At 37.2% G+C, this 20,429-nt stretch overlaps 1 protein-coding gene across 6 annotated transcripts in view; it reads left to right on the plus strand.

Moving 5' to 3' along the window:
• Positions 1–20,429, plus strand: part of PDE3A (phosphodiesterase 3A) — a 315,351-nt gene that overhangs the window by 284,112 nt on the left and 10,810 nt on the right. For all 6 annotated transcript variants that reach the window (XM_057303281.1, XM_048216537.2, XM_057303282.1 and 3 more), the window contains 6 exons: positions 2,923–3,034; positions 9,506–9,619; positions 9,756–9,955; positions 11,616–11,819; positions 12,496–12,651; positions 14,765–15,017. In XM_057303281.1, coding sequence (XP_057159264.1) covers positions 2,923–3,034; positions 9,506–9,619; positions 9,756–9,955; positions 11,616–11,819; positions 12,496–12,651; positions 14,765–15,017 — 1,039 coding nt within the window. The remainder of the gene's footprint in view (positions 1–2,922; positions 3,035–9,505; positions 9,620–9,755; positions 9,956–11,615; positions 11,820–12,495; positions 12,652–14,764; positions 15,018–20,429) is intronic.

Below are 20,429 nucleotides of genomic sequence, written 5' to 3' on the forward strand. Positions count from 1 at the left end.
AAAGAAGTAGAAAAGAGGAGATAACAAATACACACACACACACACACACACACACACACACAAATGAAGACCAAAAAAAAAAAAAAAAACCCACAAAAAAACTAGCTTGAAATATTACAGAAACCATAAACTTCACTTTCTGTTGCCTTTTTTTTTTTTTTTTTTTTTTTTTTTGAGAGAGAGCAGGTGGGGAAGGAGGGTGTGGGGGAAGTTGTGGAGGATAGAGAGAGGGAAAGGGAGAGAAAGAAATCTTAAGCAGGCTCCATGCCTGGCATGAGCCCAGTGTTGGGCTCGGTCTCACAGCCCTGAGATCATGACCTGAGCCAAAATCAAGAGTCTGACACTTAACCAGCTGACTCACCCAGGCACCCCTGTTGCATTTTTAAAGAGAGGATGTGTGAAACTTAAATGTACTTGCCATTCAGAATGAAGAAAAGCATACAGAAGTTGATGTGCATTGTATATAATCTGTTTCCAACCTAGCAGCCATGGTGATCCTTTTAAAACATAAGTCAAATAGGGGTGCCTGGGCGGCTCAGTAGGTTAAGCGTCTGACTTTGGCTCAGGTCATGATGCCAGGGTCCAGCGATGGAGCCTTGCATTGGGCTCCGCACTCAGCAGGGTGTCTTCTTCTCCCTCTTCCTCTGCCCCTCCCCCCACTCAGGCTTCCTTTTTCTCTCTCTCTCTTCCAAATAAATAAATAAAATCTTTAAAAAAAAAAAAGTGAGTCAGATAAAGTCACTTCCCTGCTCCAATCTCTTAAGTGGCTCCCTACCTCACTTAGAGTAAAAGTCTAATAACAGTCTGGCTGTCGTACCCCAAGGTTGCACCCTGCCCCATCCCACTCTGCCATTACTAACTTAAATTCTATTCCTGTCCTCATTCATTCTGTTTTAGCCATGCTGGCCTTCCTCCTGTTTCTTGCGAACAGCAGGCCTACCTCAGGGCCTTTGCACAGGCCTTTTTCTCTGTATGGAAAACTCTTTTCTCATATCTATGTACCTCAGTCTACATCTCCTTCAGTTCTTTGCTCAAATGTCACCTGGATATGCCTACTCTAACCACCATACTTAAAAAAGCAAATTCTATAGCTTCCCTGTATTCGCAGTCCTCTACTCTTGTTCCCCTTTTTCTTTTTCTGTATTACTTACTACTTTCTCTCATAGCATATATACCTTACTTATTATATCTGTTATTTACTGCCCTCTCCTGCTAGACTATAAGCTCCCTAAAGGAAGAGATCTTTGTTTTGTTCACCTGTATATATGCCTCATATACAGAAGAGTGTCTGGAACATGGTGAGCATTCAATAGATGTATGCTGAATGAATAACTCTCCTTTTTAGTTATGTCAGCCTAAATAGGTAAACTGAGGCAAGCTCAAAATTGTCAAAAAATGAATTTATTCAGGAATAGCAGGGGAACTGCAACTTAGGATGTGCAAACTATAGCAAGCTACACTGAGTCTCTTGAGGAATTGGGGTAAGCTCTATTTGTGGACAGGGAATGTAAAGAGGGGATAGTTCAGTTAGAGTCTGTTAAAATCAAAAACAAAAGGAGACCAGATTTAACCCCCGCCCCTCAGGAGACAAAACCAGTGCAGTCATACAAACAAAGCTCAAGTCAGCTTATTTTGTGAGACCAGCCCAACCTGGATCGTTCCTTGTTCATGCCTCTGGAAACCATAAGTACAACCTCCCACAGCTGATATGAAGCAACTCCCGATCAACTCCCTGTCATTTAAGAAAATTCCAATGTTACCAGTTTTCTAAAAATTAGTCATTTATGGGAAATCAGTCTCTCGGTCCTTGAGCTTTGTTTTTCTGAGGACACTTGTGAGATTTTTTTGTTTTATATCCTCTGGTTTCATTTTAGATTGAAATTCTATTATAGTTCTCTCTCTATGTGTGTATATATGTCTATATATGCATATAGATACATATGATAAACACTGAGCACAGAATTAAAGGAATATTATTGAATTTAAACAGATTTGAAGTCAGTAACAAAAGATAGAAATTTAGCAATGAAATAACATATCAAAAGTGGAGAGGAAATATTTCAAGATAACTTTAAGAAGAGATACAGGTAATAAAAACGATGAGTAATTCTTTCTTAAAGTCTCCTGAGTTGTAACCAACACTGTGCCTTTGTGACATGAAGTAAGGCCTCTTGAAATGGTGCTATGCTCCTTTCTGCCATGTGAATAACCATTCCTCTCCCCAGGACCTTCTTCTGTGCCTTTATCATTTTTTCTCACCATCATTTGCATGTCAGATATGCTAATTACATGCATAGGTATTCACTGGATTTGGGTCACCAGAGCTGTGACTGCAATTGGAAGGAGAATACATATTTGGAGGAGAAAGAGAAGACAAGCAAGGGAAAAAAAATAATTTAGATGTTATTTATACTGCATGAGAATAAATCAGTATTCTCTATGTGTTTAGTCAAGGTAAACTTTTTTCTCTCTCATAATTCTTTCCCCTTATGCTTCACTCAGGTACAGCTCTGAATCCTTTATCCTCTGGAAAACTTTTTGTTTTTTTAAATAAAAATTAGTCCAAATTAAAGCCTTTTCTCATTTATTAGTGCTTATGGTATGCACTATACAATGAGCAGTTTCATAAGTAGGAGTCTCTCGTACTTGATACCACACACAATTGAGTGCCTTGCTATGTTTCTGTAGTGGATACTGTTGTTTGGGTTGGTTGTATATCTGCACCTTTAAAAACAGATTAAATACCCCTTGTGATCACGGGCTACAGGGGCTAGACACAAAGAGTTCTTCATTAAGTACTTGACGTACTGTTCCCAATACGTGTCTCTACTGGCCAGGAATTACTTGTTTTAATTTCTTTTTCTTTTTGTGTCTAATACATACCCAGGGATGTTTTGTAAAGCTTTGTCTTTCTCTTTATAGGTATCATACAGGCTTTTTGAAGACATGGGCCTCTTTGAAGCTTTCAAAATTCCAGTTAGGGAATTTATGAATTATTTTCATGCTTTGGAGATTGGATACAGAGAGATTCCTTGTAAGTATAAGTTATTTGTGAAATAATACTTTTCACATCTGCCGAATTCGCTCTGAATCGTTGGCGGCTAGCCGAGAACTACCCATGGTAAACACCGGATGGGGCCCCGTGGTCGAGTGGTTAGGAGATTACAGCCTGTTCCAGAATCCTGGTCCCTTCACTTCTCAGCTGTCGAAGTGGGCCTTATTTCACCTCTGCATGGCTCATTTCTTAATCCGTAAAATGGGCATCAAAATATCTGCTTTGTAGGATTGTTATAAGGATAAAATGAGGTAATAAATCTAAAGGGGTTATCCTAGTGCCTTCACATAGTAAGTCAGTTAAAGTGTTTAACATTTAAATAATTAAATGTTAAATTTATTGCTCATTTTATAATACACTCCTTTTATTGGGTGAGTTCAACTTTTGTTCTGCCATCTGGAGAGTTAAATCATGAACTCTTGCAGTTTTTTCAATAGAAGAAAGACCTGGCTGAGGGTAGAGGGACAGGAGGGTGATGGTCTAATTAATAAAATAGAAAAACAGAGACACCTAAAAGTGGTTTGCGAAGAAATTATTAGAAGCATTTTAAAAATCAAATGAATGTGAAGACCAAAGGAAGAGACACAACCAAGTGTTCAAGTTTAGGAACTAAAATATTGTGAAAGAAATTTTGTCATTTGTAATAATGCAAAATTAGAACAGAGAGGAGATGTTAAATTTTCAATATGGAGCATTTCAGGTATCATCTGAACGTGTGAGTAGAATCATCCTACCTGTTATAAAATATATGGAACTAAAGAAAATGTCCAAAAATCCAGTCAGGGAAGTTGTGAAAATGTGCAGAAATCATGTGGTACCTTTAGAAAATAAATGCATAGCAAGAGAAGTGGTCAGACATCATACATTGGTTGAAGCGTGCCTTAGAAATGCGTTATTCAAATGTTTCAAGTTTTAAATTTGCTTCTATACACCTTAGACTTCAAAACTCCATATCTTTTTCCAGTTGTAAACAGCTGACGTCAAATAAAAAAACTTTACGGAGACAGATAAAGTACAGGCATTTCCAGAAAGCGGTAGTACGTTAAAGGAGTGATCCATTATTAACATATTGTTGTTCAAAATGCCACCCACATGCTACATGGAAATGAACATGCACAGCTGACGGTGTGTGATAGCAGAAGATCATGAAGCATTGGCTCTACAAATGAGAGTTGTTGGAGAATATGGGACCCAAATGCAGACAAGACAAGACAGGGGGTGTAGAAAAGAGAGGAGCTTAAGAGCACTGGGTCCCTTGGGAAAGTCTGGCCAGTAGGGCCATGGAAATAGAGAGAGAGAGAGAGACAAAAAAGGGGTAGTTTGAAAGAATCTCAAGATAAGCGTTGCTTTCTTAATACCGTTTTCCCAGGGCACACCCTGGTTGGATGCCAGTGATTGACATAAGTGTTACTGAAATTTCAACAGCTAGTCATCAGACTGAATTTATAAATTGTTGTATTTCCAAATGTATTTTAGTGACATAATCAGCTATTGCCAAGTCCATTAAGTACCAGTTGATATAACTACTAACTTTTCTCTAGGCAGTGTGTCATAAAATCATAGGGAAAGTTGACCAATATTAAAGTGTAAAAAGAAGTTTCCAGATTCTAAATTTTATTATTCATTTTTATATTTTCTTATTTTATAATGGAATAGATGTTTCTTTTTTCTGAAATAGTGGCTTCTTCATTCCACGTGAAAAGAATTTGTTATAATAAACCTGCTTGTTCTATTAGGAACCCCAGACACTTTCTGTAAAGGGAATTCATTTACAACTTCTCACAGAGAAGTTTTAGCTTGATTGGCGACCCCTTTTAAATAGTAATTCCTTGCATGTGGTAGTGTTGTAAATCTAGACTAATCTAGATATTTATTAAATGCTTCGTTTATCATTAATTATAATTATACGCAAAAATTTGTTGTATGTCTCCTTTAATATCTACTCCTATAGGACTATATTTCTAATAGCTCTCTCTAAATAAACCCATACCTAAATGAAAAAGCCCAAGAGTAACTAAAATGGGATTAATTTATGACAATGACCTAAAATACTAGAAACTAAATTTTATTATACTTCTAAGCACAGTTTTAACAATTTTTAAGAAAAGAGGGAAAATATGGGGCGCCTGGGTGGCTCAGTCGTTAAGCGTCTGCCTTTGGCTCAGGGCGTGATCCTGGCTTTCTGGGATCGAGCCCCACATCAGGCTCTTCTGCTGGGAGCCTGCTTCTTCCTCTCCTACTCCCCCTCCTTGTTTTCCCTCTCTCGCTGGCTGTCTCTCTCTCTGTCAAATAAATAAAATAAATCTTAAAAAAAAAAAGAAAAGAGGGAAAATATGAAGACTTTTAAATTTGTACCCAGAGCCCTTACTAAAATTTGAGGTATCTAGATTTAAAAATAGACACAGGTCGTTAGGTAGATATTTCATGGAGTAGCAGTGGACGAGGTATAAATAAAGGCAACTCACTCATAGAAATATTGTACCAAATATATATTTGTTCAGTAGAGATTAGGATAAATTAAGATATAGTTTATACTCATTTGCACAGAGAAATAAATAATGTTCAGTATTGTTCACAGTCCCTTTCAATTGGGCATATTGGCAAGTAAAGAAAATAAATCATCAGGTCCCATTCATTCATGAATTCAAAGTCAAATTTTGAGAGTGCTTTTTCTATTTTCAGAGACTTTCATTTATAAGATATATTCTTCCCAACACCTCTCATTCTTGTTATTGAAGTTGAGAAATGGGTAGAATGGCAGCAATGAGAATAATCTTGCTCCATCTGTGTTTAGTTCAGTTCGGTTAAGCTGTATGTCATGTGCCTGCCAGTTTTAAAGCTAGAAAGTGAGGTGGCATGGGCCGAGCTAAGAAGGCAGAACTAGGACAGTATTTGCTATGGTCCAAAAGGAAAAATGTTTAAATTGTCACTTCTCTTCTTTAACACTTTCCCAAAGGAGCATAGACAGAATTTTCAATTGAAAATCTATAGGTCCAAAAATCTATACATTTTACGTATGACTCCAACCCTCCATGCCTGCTCACTTCAACTCTGTGCTTGAAGGATAAGGAGAAAGTTGAGAAACACAGAAGGGGGAGCTGGGCGGACTGTGGGATGAGAAAGGGTGTGTTATGTGTTTGGTGTTTGCGTGTGTGTTTCTTTGTCGGCAGAGGCAGAAGGGATATGCCAGGTGGGCGGGGAACTATCAAGAGTTAGGGGTTTGTCCAAAATGCAGAGATGAAGGAAGAGGGATGATAATAATAGCTCTGATACCATTCCTTCTCCCTCTCAGTTGCCTGCCATGGCTGTAGGAAGAGGAATTTTTAAGCATGTTTATGTGTCCTACAGAAACCGACTGAATCCCTTGTGTTGACGTAGATAGCTTCTTTCCTGGGCGCCTTTGCTCCTGAGTGGGTCACCAGAAAGTTAATGGCGAGAACAGCAGCAGTGCCAACACTTGGTATAATACTTGCACATAGTGCATGCTAAGGAAATACTTGTTTAATAAACATGTTATTGACCGCTCGTAAGGCAGGTGATTTTCCATCCTGCTTCAGTGACAGTTATTCTTCTAGATCTGCACATGCATAACTGGAGATATTTTTTTTTAAGGAGTTAGGTTTGGTTAACTCTTATTTAAGTATTTTTGAACCGCAAAAGCAAAAGGGCTACTTTTTTTCCCCATATACCGTCTTTTCCTAATTTTTTGATCAAGATTATACTAGCCTCATAAAATGAGTTGGGTAGCTTCCCTCCTTTTTATATTTTCAGCACTAGATTATTTAAATAGCATTATTTGTTCACTGGAAACTTACAAAAATTATCTATAAAGCCTTCTGACCCTTGGCCTTGGGGCGGGGAATAGGACAGAGAGCAGTAAGCTCCACAGCTGCGAGTTTGTCTGTACTTGGTGTTGTCTGTCTGTCACTCCACACAGGCTCCACCAGCACCCTGCTACTGCCCCATCCACCCTTGCAACGCTGGGCACATGCACAGCGTTCTGTGACTTGCAAGAGTAATGGTAATTACTTGCTCATAGTAATTTCCCCAGCTTGCAACAAAGGAGAAGAAAAGACCTCAACTCAGAAGCTCTCTCCCAACCTTTCCCCTCACAGTAGCAGCTGGGGCATTTTCTTCCTCTACCAGGTCATCACTGCCTTCTCCCTCCCCCAAGCGCTTAGCATATCTTTTATTTTAGCTCTTCAATTCTTAACAAATCCAGCATTGATCTTGGAAGAAAACCGGTGATCTGTGCTTACTCACCGTCTTGTTCCAACAGCAATCATGTATTTTTTTTTTAAGATTTTATTTGTTTATTTGAGAGAAAGAGAGCGCGCTCCACATGTGAGCACAAAAGGGAGGGGGGGCAGAGGGAGAGGGAGAAGCAGGCTCCCTGCAGAGCCGGGAGCCCTACACAGAGCTCTCTCCCAGGACCCTGGGGTCATGACTTGAGCCAAAGGCGGATGCTTAACCAACTGAGCCATCCAGGTGCCCCAGCAATCATGCATTTTATGTGAATTATATTTACAATATTTGCAAGCTTACTATGTGTCAGGAATTCAAAATATATGTTTTCTTCTGTAATTCTCACAATTGTACTGTGACATAAGGCACTATTATTTAATATGTCTATTATTTTTTTAAGGTTAGATGAGATATGGAGTTGTGAGCAACTCACTGGAGCTCACACAGGTGGTAAATACCAGAACAAATTCAGATCTGTCTTAAATCCAGACACTTTTAGCATGGCCAGTTTTATACATGGCACAAGTATGGGTCTAAAATGTGTGGTCTTAGATGACTTGAGATAGTCTATACACAGAGATGTAGACTCCAATTTCAATGAAATTGTTCTTTGGACGACTAGATAATATCAGTATTCTCCTCCGGCAATGACACAGGGCACAGGGTTTGCTGTTTCCTCCTTTGGAGCCTTGGATGTCTGTTTCTCAAAGCTCTTCTAAAACTTCCTCTCAAGTCCTCACAAGGCCCCTCTACTGAAATGCTGGGAGTTTACATAAGATTTAGCTACATGTCATCACTTAAAGACTGACTCTTAAGAGTTGCCAGGAATGTAGAGAAATAGGCACCATCTACCTACATTCTCCCTGTGTGCCACCAACACCAAAAATATTAGTTTTTTCTGGGCTACCTGGGTGACTCAGTAGGGTAAGCGTCTGCCTTCTGCTCAGGTCATGATCCTGGGGTCCTGGGATCAAGACCTGCCCCACGCTCTCTGCTTAGCCCCGAATATGCTTTTCCCTCTCCCTCTACCCCTCCCCCAGTCCAGGCTCCTGCAAGTGCTGTCTGTCTGTCTCTCTCTCTCAAATAAATAAATAAAATCTTTAAAAGAAAAAAAAAGAAAATGTTAATTTTTTCTTTCTTCCCTGATCAGGAACCAGATGTTTTCCCCAATTCCCATTATCATTCTTACCGTTCTTTTCTGTTTTCTCTTTCTCTGTTGAGTATTATTCAAAGATGTGATCTATATTGGAAGAGACTATATTATGGTCGGTCATTGGGAATAGATTATGTAAAGTTAGCATCCTTAGGATAATGTATAACAATCAAGGAAAGGGCCAGTAAACAAGAGAAAAACTTGGAAGAATTGCACCAGAAAAAGGTGAGCCAAGAACACACCAGGCCTTTGGTCATGGTTCAGTAGAAGCCGAGCTGCACGTATGGAATAGACCCCCGTCCCATGATAACGATGTGTAACTAGAGGATTTGGTTTTCTCATAGATTTTCCTCTTTTAAATGATTCAACTCTCTACATTAACATACAAAGAAGTTCTTATTTTTCTCTTCAGGTATTTCCTAGAGCTGTATTCCTAAATTAGAATTTTTAGATCAGAGAACATTATTGATTGTGGTTTTCAATTTTGCTTTGTGAATTTAACCTACATATAGAAGATATATTATTAATTTTTACCAGTGTTTTAAGTTTGATCCAAAAGAATACTACTTTGTCTTATTCACAGATTTTATTTGCATGCTATTTATCAGAGATGAAATATGAGGTAGTATAAACCATTGGTCTGACCTAGCTGAAGTATGTCATGGGTTTTTCTTTTATTCTGGTCCTCTGTATAAGCATAAGCTTATACAGGAGCGTGGAAATAAGTATAAGGGTAAACATCACAGTGATGGCACATAGTGAGCTTTCTATAGATGTTAGGGTTCTGGTAGACTCTGGACATAGATTTTTCCATTTCAGACATCTGCATGCATAATGAATGTTGTGTGTGCTTTTTTTTTTTTTTTCCTTGTTACTATGGTTATTATGGAGTCATGGAAGAGTAATCAAAGAGTATTTGTCCTAAAATGTTTGGCCGCCTTTCCCTGGCATATTAAAATGTTAAGACTAAACTGTTTATCCAGTAGATGGCACTCTTAGACCTTGGACCCCAAAGTTCACAAGTTAATAACTGTTCTTTGCATTGGTTACAGATCATAACAGAATCCATGCCACTGATGTGTTACACGCTGTGTGGTATCTTACTACGCAACCAATTCCAGGCCACTCCACTGTGATGAATGATCATGGATCAGCAAGTGATTCAGGTACGTATTCAGTACACCTGTGCTCCCTTGTTAGCTATGGGGGTAGAAAACATTTCTTTAAAAAAGGAAGTCAAGACAAATAGTATCAGTTTAATACTTTTAAAAAATTTCTGTTACTTTCATTTTCTCTTCTCAGATTCTGACAGTGGATTTACCCATGGACATATGGGATATGTCTTCTCAAAAATGTATAATGTGCCCGATGATAAATACGGATGTCTCTCTGGAAATATCCCAGCCTTAGAGTTAATGGCATTGTATGTGGCTGCGGCCATGCACGATTACGATCACCCAGGAAGGACTAACGCTTTCCTGGTTGCAACTAGTGCTCCCCAGGTAAATCTTTCCATTTTGAATCGAAGAAATAATTCAATTTAGAGATTTTTCCAATGGAAATTAATTTTATAAATTTGGCTTGTAATAGGGACCAGATGAATATGAGTCAAACTATATTTAGCCCTAGGATAGAATTTGTAGAGACCAAGCTAATTTTGAAAAGATATCATATTTTTTCCGCAATATTAATGGCAGGCATGCAACTTTATTACCCATCAGAATCCCTTCTCAGTTTTCTTCTTAAGAAGAAAAACTAATAGAATCCATATTAATGAACCTTCTCAACAAAGAAAATCCAACCTATACGAAAGTCCCTTTTTGAAAAGGTTAGAGAACTAGATCTTTCTTGGACTTTTAATTATATAAGTAGTCTTTGTATATAAAACCCATTCTTTCAAAATATATTTATTATAACAACCGTGATTCTTATGACAGTTCTGTTGGTTAGTGGGATTTAAACATCAATTTATTTCATTCATTTGAGCGAATTTTTTTTTTTTATGAACATAGTCTTCCAAAAACAATAACTTTAAAGAAGTCCATTTTCGTATATACTTAAATTTAGGTCAAAAATTAATCACTGCGTATCTCAGCATCTCCATCTCTGCAATTAAACTCAGTAAGTTTCTCTGTGATATAATTAGCTGGATCTATGTTACTAAGTAATTCTGAGATCCTATTTTTCTTTCTAGAGGATCTAGAAGCCAATCTGGTCTCAAACTTATTTTTTTTCTTGTTTGCTTTTTGTCTTTTACCCAACTCCCAACCATTTCCACCTGTCTTATAGACTAGACTAGAATTTTCCTCTAATCTATATACAATAAAAATATATTCTGGTATTTTTTTCCCTGACTACCTACTGTAACTTATTTCAGCATGTCCTTCATACACCAGAATTCTTTTTCCTAAAGATGGGCAAATCTTTTTGCCAGCACCATTTATCATTCATATTTTCCTACGCATGTATGCATTTTTACTTAGTGCAGTGTAAATTTTCACGTGCTTTGTCTATCCTTTTTATCCTTATGCTTTTTTTTCCTATATTGTCTATCTACCACACTAGTCTTCAAGCAATGTTTAGGTAACTTTCTCTTCTTTTGTAGTGTCCCTCAATGCTATTAGAGAATTCCAAGCAAGTAGATATTTATTATACACCTTTAATTACTAGTTGGAGGGTGATATCTTCTATGGCTGCTTGTGGGCTGAGAATGTTTTGAATTATGAGCCTCTCAGGGAGTCCATTCCAATTTATTAGTTATACGTGCTTAAGAAAAGGTAATTCTTATTCCAGATGTGGAAAGTAACTGAGTTACCTCTTGCGGATTTTAGTATATTTGGATTTTTTTTAATAGTTAAATTCCTGTGCAAAGAAATCTGATAACAAGCTAACTCTAAGCCCCTCATTTGCAAGAGTTTGAAATAAAGTTTCAAGGAAATAAACATCTTACAAAAAAAGGAAATTTTAACCAAGAAAAGTTATCAACAGTCAATGTAATTACAAAATGGAATTCTTAATAACCAACACTCACAAGATTACATTTCTGTGTTCTGTGAGAAAAGAGGATCCTGAAAGCTTTGCCTATTCTTATGTATTTTTTATGATTTTTTTTTTTTTTTAATTTAAAAGTTGAACCCTTCAGTGTTTGCCTTATTTGCCTAGGCGGTGCTCTATAATGATCGTTCAGTTTTGGAGAATCATCACGCAGCTGCTGCTTGGAATCTTTTCATGTCCCGGCCGGAGTACAACTTCTTAGTTAACCTTGACCATGTGGAATTTAAGCATTTTCGTTTCCTTGTCATTGAAGCAATTTTGGCCACTGACCTGAAGAAACACTTTGATTTTGTAGCCAAATTTAATGCCAAGGTAACTAGATTTGTACCAGTCTTCATTTTATGACCATATTGAAAGATGTCATGGAATCAAAGTGTGGGACAAAACTTACTGCTCTCACCTCCTATATGTCAACTGCGAAAATGAAATGCAATAACATGTTTAACCAGAAGCAGATATATGGGCATTGGTCCCAATCTAGAAATCTGAGAAGTTGAGGTGCTGTCTACCTATATATGATACTTTGTGCTGCAAAGAAATAAAATTCTTACTGTCATTGGGTTTTTTGTTTGATTAAATTTGCTCTCATCACTGTGGTATACTAACATAAATTGTCTGGAAGTAGAAAAGGTCAAAACCCTGAAACAGAATCATACATCAAATGTAAATACTCAAATGTTAACAAAATTCTTATCATTTGCAGCTATATTTATTTACTGATCATTGGTAATATATGCTAATTTTAAATAGCATTTATTTTCAGTTCCATAATTAATAATTACTTTATCCATCATTTAAAATTTTATTTTTCTGATGAGCTATTTTACTATTATGCAAGCCAGTAGCATTTTAAATAGCTTAGAAGTTCCTCATTTCTTGGTATTCTGATCTCTACATGTTAAGATGATAATAAATATTTTGTTGTTTATTCTGTTTAACTTTTGCTTTCATTGAGGCAAACCACATTTTACCTTTGCCCCTCAAACAGGTGAATGATGATGTTGGAATAGATTGGACCAATGAAAATGATCGCCTCCTGGTTTGCCAAATGTGTATAAAGTTGGCTGATATCAATGGGCCAGCTAAATGTAAAGAGCTCCATCTTCAGTGGACAGAGGGTATTGTCAATGAATTTTATGAACAGGTAACTAAACTCTCTTAATCCATAATTAGGCTGCTCATAAATTCACAAAAGCTTGCGAAAGCTGTAAAATTGTGATCGAAAACTAAAAACTCTAAGATAAAGTTATTGCAGGGGGTGGGGATGGGGGTGGGGGTAGATGTTGAAATAATGAAATGACCTACTGAGACATAGGAAGATCATTGACATACCGTTTCTTTTTTTAATTATTATTAATAGAAGCTCGTTGTCCTTTATTATGGAGGAATGTCCATCAGATTAAATTCATTTACTTTTAATAGTCAATAACAGCAGCATATGAAAAAGCTTTATAAATAGGCATTTTATTTGACATGATAATGTGAGAGTAAACACACTATCAAAAAATCTACCACAGAAATGTAAGCATGAGGTGATCTTCCCCACATTACCCTACACTCATCAGATTATAAGTGAAACTTTGAGTACTGTGAACTACTCTTTAAGAGGATTCCGGAGGTAGTGGAGCATGGGTAAAGGACCGGAATCAGTGACATAAAAGGACATGATGAGGGTTGCTGGAGGGGTGGTGGGTGGGGGGATGGGGTAACTGGGTGATGGGTGTTAAGGAGGGCACTTGACGTAATGAGCAGTGGGTGTTATGTGCAACTGATGAATCACTAGATTCTACCCCTGAAACTAATAATACAGTATATGTTAAATAAATTGAATTTAAATAAAAAATTAAAAAAAAAAATTTCCCGGTAGGGGGAGAATGGGGGTGATATAGTTACTGTCTTCAGATATGTTAAAGAATGATATACAAATTTAGGATTAAGTTTATCATATGTTGTTGTGGAGATTAAAGAAAATAAATTATCACCTAATACAGGATCTGATTTATAAGAAACATTAGATTTCTTTCTGCTTCCCTAAAAAGGGTATGAATATAACCAGTCTATAGAAGTTATAGGGAGATTGATTTCAAGACAATGTGAGAAAGAAATATGTATTATAAAGGCATCCAGAAATAAGGTGAGACACCTTTTTAAGTAATAAATTGCCTATCACTGGACATACTTGAAGAGGGATTAGAAAGAACTTTTGTGGGTTTTATAGACAGGACTCCTACACATAGGACAAAAGGTTTGTATGTATGAAAATAATGTACTGCCTTTTCTAGAAATGAGATTAATTCATAATCAATCCCCAAATATTGAAATAAAAAAAAAAATAGGGCGCCTGGATGGCTCAGTTGGTTAAGCATCTGCCTTTAGCTCAGGTCATGATCCCAGGGTTCTGGGATCGAGTCCTGCAACGGGCTCCCTGCTCAGTGGGGAGCCTGCGTCTCCCTCTCCCACTGCCCCTCCCCATTCTCTGTCTCTCAAATAAATAAATAAAAAATCTTAAAAAAAAAGAAATAAAATTTAAAAAGAATACAAAAAACATAAAGGAAAAGGATAACCCACTTATAATAATTCTACTACATAGACATAACCATTGTTGGTATTTCAGTATATTTCCTTTATTAATTTTGCTAGGTGACTACTGGTTTACAGTCTGTTATTTTTTTTTCCAGAAAGATTTGAAGTAGTTCAAAATAAAAACACTTATGCAGTAGTACTATTAAACATGTTGACAAATAAGAATATCAGAAATCGTATAATCACAGGAGATATAATTCAACCAAAACCTGGGATAAGGTAGCACATTTAATTGAGCAATAAATTATTCTAAGCTTTATTGGCAGCCAAGGCAAAAGGAAGAAAACATGATAGATTATGTATTTGTTTCGTAATTATTGCCAGCATTGCATTTTGAAGTACATTTATACTCTGTTAGAACAAGGAGTGACATAGTAAGAACTACCATCTGCTAAGACATTAGATCATTTCTTCTATTGCCCCTTGATCAAAAAGCCAAAACCTCAAGATCCCAAAAGTGATAAATGGCAAGAAAACATTTGTACAGATATCTTAGGAATTTGGGTAGAATCTTTTAGCAGTCAAGTAAAAGAGTGGGTTCACACCTGAATGTCTGGGTTCTTACATAATTGCAGATTTTAGGTGCCAAGTGAATGTTAACTTTACTAGTATTTTAAACTTACCATGTCATTTATCTTTCTGGTTGACTGTTCATGCTAAATTCCTATTTCTAGGGTGATGAAGAGGCCAGCCTTGGGTTACCAATAAGCCCCTTCATGGACCGTTCTGCTCCTCAGTTGGCCAATCTTCAGGAATCCTTCATCTCTCACATTGTGGGTCCTCTGTGCAACTCCTATGATTCAGCAGGACTAATGCCAGGGAAGTGGGTGGAAGATAGTGATGAGTCAGGAGATACTGATGACCCAGAAGAAGAGGAGGAGGAAGCAGCAAACGAAGAGGAAACCTGTGAAAATAATGAATCTCCAAGTAAGTTTTATAAAATCTATTTCTAGTGTGATTTTCTAAGATTTTTTTTTAATGTAGGTTCAGATAAATTTTATGCTTCTCATGAATCACATAGTTTGTGTCCAGGTATCATCTTCATCTGATTGTGTATAACCTCCCTTCCCTAATATCATAACAATAGGAATTATAGACTATGGAATCTATTATAATACCACATTCATACAAAGATACAGCCTCTGTTATGAAGTAAAAAGAAATCAAGAAGTTGAAGCCTGTTCTTCAATGTATTTTAATGATTTAGAGATGAAAGGAATTTCAGATACCATAGAGAGCAACCATTTTGTTGGCTTAGTTGGAGGAAGACCATGTGAGAGATAGTTATCACTCATTCATGTCACAAATATTTATTAAGCATCTACTTTGTGCCAGGCATTCTTCCAGGTACTGAAGGTAGAGCCATGAACAAATCAGACAAGATATGAAAAAAATCCTTGCCCATTTAGACTTTTTCCAGTGGAGTCAGTAGACACTAAGCTAGATAAATCAGTTAAGTCTCTAACATGTGAAGTACTGACAAATGCTGGAGTTAAAAAGAGGAAGAGGGATATGAAATATTACAGAGACAGGTTAAAATTTTAGATAAGATAGCCACAGATGGTCTAAATAAAAAAGAGATTAAAAAAAAAAAAAAAGGACTGGAAGAAGTGGGAGAATAATCCATGGAAGTATAGATGGAAAAAGCGTGCCAAGGACAAGAGAAAAGCAAACCATGTAAAGGTCCTGAGGTGGGTGTTGGCTGGGTGTTGAAGAAGAATCTGAAAGGCTGGGGTGGCTGAGACAGAGGAAAGGGGGTGAGGGAGCAGCAGGAGAGAGGCGGTGGGGAGCCAGATGATATAGGGTTTGAAGGTGGGACTCTGTAGGTCACAGTATGGAGTTTGGCTTTTACTCTGAATAAGGTGGAAAGCCGTCAGTGATTTTTCACAGAAAAGTTAGCTGATTGAACTTACATTTTAAAAGGGTTGCCTCAGCTGCTGTATTGAGAATACTCTTGAGTTTGGGGGTAGAGAGAGGGTAATAAGAGGCTGTTGAAATTTCCAAGTGAGAAAGGACTGTGGCTTTGAGCCCGACAGAGTAGTGGTGTTAGTGACGATGAAAAGTGTTTCCATCTGGTCATTGATTTGGAGCACATCGTGTAGCCAACCTAATCCATTTGAACTTACCTGACTATAAAAAGAGATTATTTTTCTTCTTGTCATGAAATATTCTCTGCTATTCTCCTGTCATAGGGAGGAGACCTAAATAGCATAATTGGTAAAACCCATAACCCTTATAGCGCTATTGCACGAATACTGTTCTTGTGTTCGCAAAAACATAGTATGTGGTTTCATCTGCCTTCAGAAAGAAAGTGCAGTCATGATTTTTTTCAAAACACCCAAAATATTACGAAAGAGAGAAAATCTGATCATCTGTTCCTATTTTTTAGCACAGTCAGGAAAATTCATGACTCAGTTCATCTCAGCCATCCAGTAAATACAGTGTAACATGGGTATTGACCCATTTTCCCCTCATGTGAGTACTCTGCTGTAAGCTTACAACACAGAGATAGGGAAATCTTTATTAAGTATAAACTGATGAGAGTTTTGCAAATTTGGTTCCAGGTCGAATTTTTGCCTAAGTTCTGTCCTATATATTAACTTAGGTACAGAATGAGGGGAAAGTCAAAAGTTGTTTTCCTTTAGTATTCTATTATCAAAGTAATTATATTTTATTTCTCTGGTGCTTATAAAAAGGTTTCCATTAGCAGTTTGGGGCTAATCCTGAGATTCAGAGGTTGGAGCCAAGATTGGGATTCGTGCCTTATTTTTTCACTTGTTCATTTAATAAACATGTATTCGTTTTCTTTTCTTTTCTTTTCTTTCCTTTTTTTTTTTTTTTAACTTGTTTTCATTTGAAAGAGCCAGTAGTTTGCTGTCTAAGGACAGGACAGGTTTTTTGTTTTTGTTTTTGTTTTGTTTGTTTTGTTTTGTTTTTCCAATGAGTGACACTGGAAAGTGTTGTAGGCTTAGCCTCTTGGAAAAGCTTTGTTCCCATGGGCCCTCACTGATTGCTGTTTGAACTCAGACACACCGAGAAAGCACACACATAATACAGGCATCAGGAATCAAAGAACACAGGCCAGGAGATTTAACCGGTTCAACTTGTCAACGTTGGCTTTAGCAGCAAACTCGACAACCAGATATTCAATTACTTTGCCGTTCTGTAGGGTTAAGTTGCCATACTGACTTCCAGATTCTGATGTGTTGCTCTCCAAACCTAGCTCTCCAAACTCTACTGCTGTAGAATCCTAGTAATTTTAATTTCATAATCACATTGACTGAGATGGTTAACTTGATTTAGCCTGAAACTTCGATTTCAGAAAAAAAATTTAGATTAAATATGCACTGATAATTTCAGCAATTTGCAAAACTTGGAGATCTCCCAGGAAACACAGAATTAAATGTTTCAATATGGTATCCTAGGGAAAGAAGGCTTTTTCCCAACCTCATAATTAAATCTGAAAGATTCCTACGGTGAACTAAGAGGTTTCTAATGAAGTACTAAGCTGCATTTAGAATTTGAGCAATGAAAGGCTCTTTGTTCTCCTTTCAAAAGGTTCCAGTGCTGAACAATTTGGCTCCCAATACAGGCATGTTTTAGACCACCTGCGGACTCTAATCTACGCAAATTTATTTGGTACAAACTTTCTTCTACGTCACCTTATTCAGTTTAATTCCAGAGAGGTTTATTGCTAATGTTTAACAGCATTAATAAGAGAACAGCTGTTCTCATGGGGGCTGCCCTGAAAGGAAAAGGTGAAAAATTGAGCTTTTGTTACCTCTTCCCTATGAATACACTGCCATGAACGTGTATAACTTTCAGATGGAGTAATCACCTTGAGCAGTAGCATTTCTCGTACCACCCTGATTCAGATCTATCCTTCAGCCGATGCTCGTGTGTAACTCTCTTGATTTAAAGCGACAGGTTAAAAAGTATATTAACATTTAAAAATTTCTCAACAGAAACGGATTTGTACCTAACTACAATAAAAGGAAAGTAAAAATAGATAAGTAGATGGCTTTGGTAGAAGAGTAATTTCATAAATGTGCTTCTAAACATCTAATGTAGAGGCGCCTGGTTGGCTTGTTGGTTGAGCATCTGACTCTTGATTTTAACGCAGGTCATGATCTCAGGGTCGTAAGATCGAGCCCCGATTCTCTCTCTCCATCTGCCCCTCCTTCCCTCTCTCTAAAAAAAAAAACAAAAAAACAAACAAAAAAAACCCCACTAATGTAGTAGTAATATATCTTATTGATTTTTATAGAAATAATTCAGATTTCTTTAAATTTAGTGTGTGTGTGTGTGTGTGTATCCTTATTAAGAAACTTTCAAATGAAGAAATTAATGTCATGCTCCAGGACCCCATGACCTTCTGTCTGTCTGCATGCCCCTCACTCTGCCTGGAATGCTGTCCACACCTTCTTCACCCAGTGTATTTAATTCTCAAAATTTATATCTCACGTCAGGTGTCCTATCCTTTGAAAAAAATCTTACCTATTCCCTCGCAGATTGAGTCATGTGTGTTGCCATGATTTAATATGTCAGAGAGAAATTGCATGGCACACTTATTAAAAATGTCAAAAAAAGACTTTATTCAAGGTTATTTCAATAAGGAAGAGAGATTAAGCTCAATTCCATTGAAACTAAGGCAGGAGAATTTTTAAGCACTAGCATGAGCTAGTGAAAATGTCCTGTAGGACCTTAGAGAGAAGTTGGTCAATGTGATTGAGCCGTCTGTGTTTGCTAATTGGTACTTGTTGAAGTTGGGTACTTACCCTCCCATGGAGACTGGAAGTTAGGGACCCTGTTTTTCTCAATCATTTCATTTCAAAACAGTCTCACCCAAGTACTTGAGCAAGATGTTCCTGGATTGTAAAACTGGCTAGAAGTTGGGAGAAGATTTATCTATATTACAAAGGAGCAAATAAGGTATTTGTTCTTTCGACTCTTACAAAGTAAATGCTATAAGAAAAGGGAAGTCAGAGACCTATAATCTGGAAGAAACCTGTTTAAAGTTAGTCAAGCTAAGGGGAGCATTAAGACCATCTTGAACACATGTGTACATTGTCATAAAACAAATAGAGCATGTGTGTTTCGTTTTTTGTCTTCTTCACCTTCTCCCCTATAAACTGTATGCTACCTTAAGGCAAGCTCTTGGACTAATGGGTCTTTGTGTCCGCAGCATCCAGAAAATTGCTTGTAAATTAATAGGTAATGATGTAAGTTTCATTGATGGGTTTATCTCATAAATAAAATAATGAATACAGTAAATCATTTTTTAAATTCTTGCCTATGACTTTTCCTGTATCCGTTCCCCCTGGCATATATTCCACTTAATAATTTTGTTATGTGTCTGTATGGTTCAAAAGTAATTCAAGATAATTGAATTTAATGTCCTTTAATTTGAACTGTATTTTTCAATCGATCTTATCCTGTAAAATGCAGGAAATTTTTGTGGTATGTTATAATACAACCGTTGAAGGAATCACTAGTACTTCCCTAAAAATTTCGGTGGATGGCCTCCAAGAGATCTCGCTCCTTTGGCACACCTCATAGCAAATGGATTTTTCTTTTCCTATTGTTACTATTTTTTTTCTTCTTTTTTTTCCTTCTTCCCGTCCTCCCCCAGATTATACATTGTAAATCATTGCTACTTCATTAAGTAAACCCGAATATCCCTGCTGACCATCCTGGTAACTTGTATTATTAACTCTTAACATAGTCTCAATTAGATCAGAATATCCTATGGACCACTTTTTCGTATCATTGTCATTTTTATGACATATCAACATTTGATCATTTTCTTGCACCTGTGGAACAGAAACTAGGGAGAACATGATTCATCTAGTAGACTCTAACTGAATACTTACTGAAGTCTGGAGCTTTGTGAATGTACACACAAAGGGAGGGACTGGTTTCTGTCCATCGGGAAGTTTACAGTCTAACAGGGGATCTTAGCTTACTTTCTAAATTCTTGGCCTAAGTCTAAAATGGTCACTCAGATAAAGGTACTAAGAGTTATATTCTGGCTGCAAACACACCCTTTTCTAAGCTCAAGACCAGCTGCCTACTGGAAGGTCTCCCAGACATTTCATGTTCAGCATCCCCCTCAAATCTTTTCACCTAACGTTGCCTTTCTTAGTACATCTTAATACCAGCTACTCATTGGCTCAGGCCAGACAGCTCAGGGTTGTTTTTTTGTTTGTTTTGTTTTGGTTTGGTTTTTATTAATATCGGAGGTAGAATTTAATGACCCATCGGTTGATATAACACCAAGTGCTCATTCCATCCAGTGCCCTGCTTAATGCCCATCGCCCAGTTACCCCATCCCCCACT

The sequence above is a fragment of the Ursus arctos genome, unplaced genomic scaffold, assembly GCF_023065955.2.
Source record: "Ursus arctos isolate Adak ecotype North America unplaced genomic scaffold, UrsArc2.0 scaffold_26, whole genome shotgun sequence".
NCBI lineage: Eukaryota > Metazoa > Chordata > Mammalia > Carnivora > Ursidae > Ursus > Ursus arctos.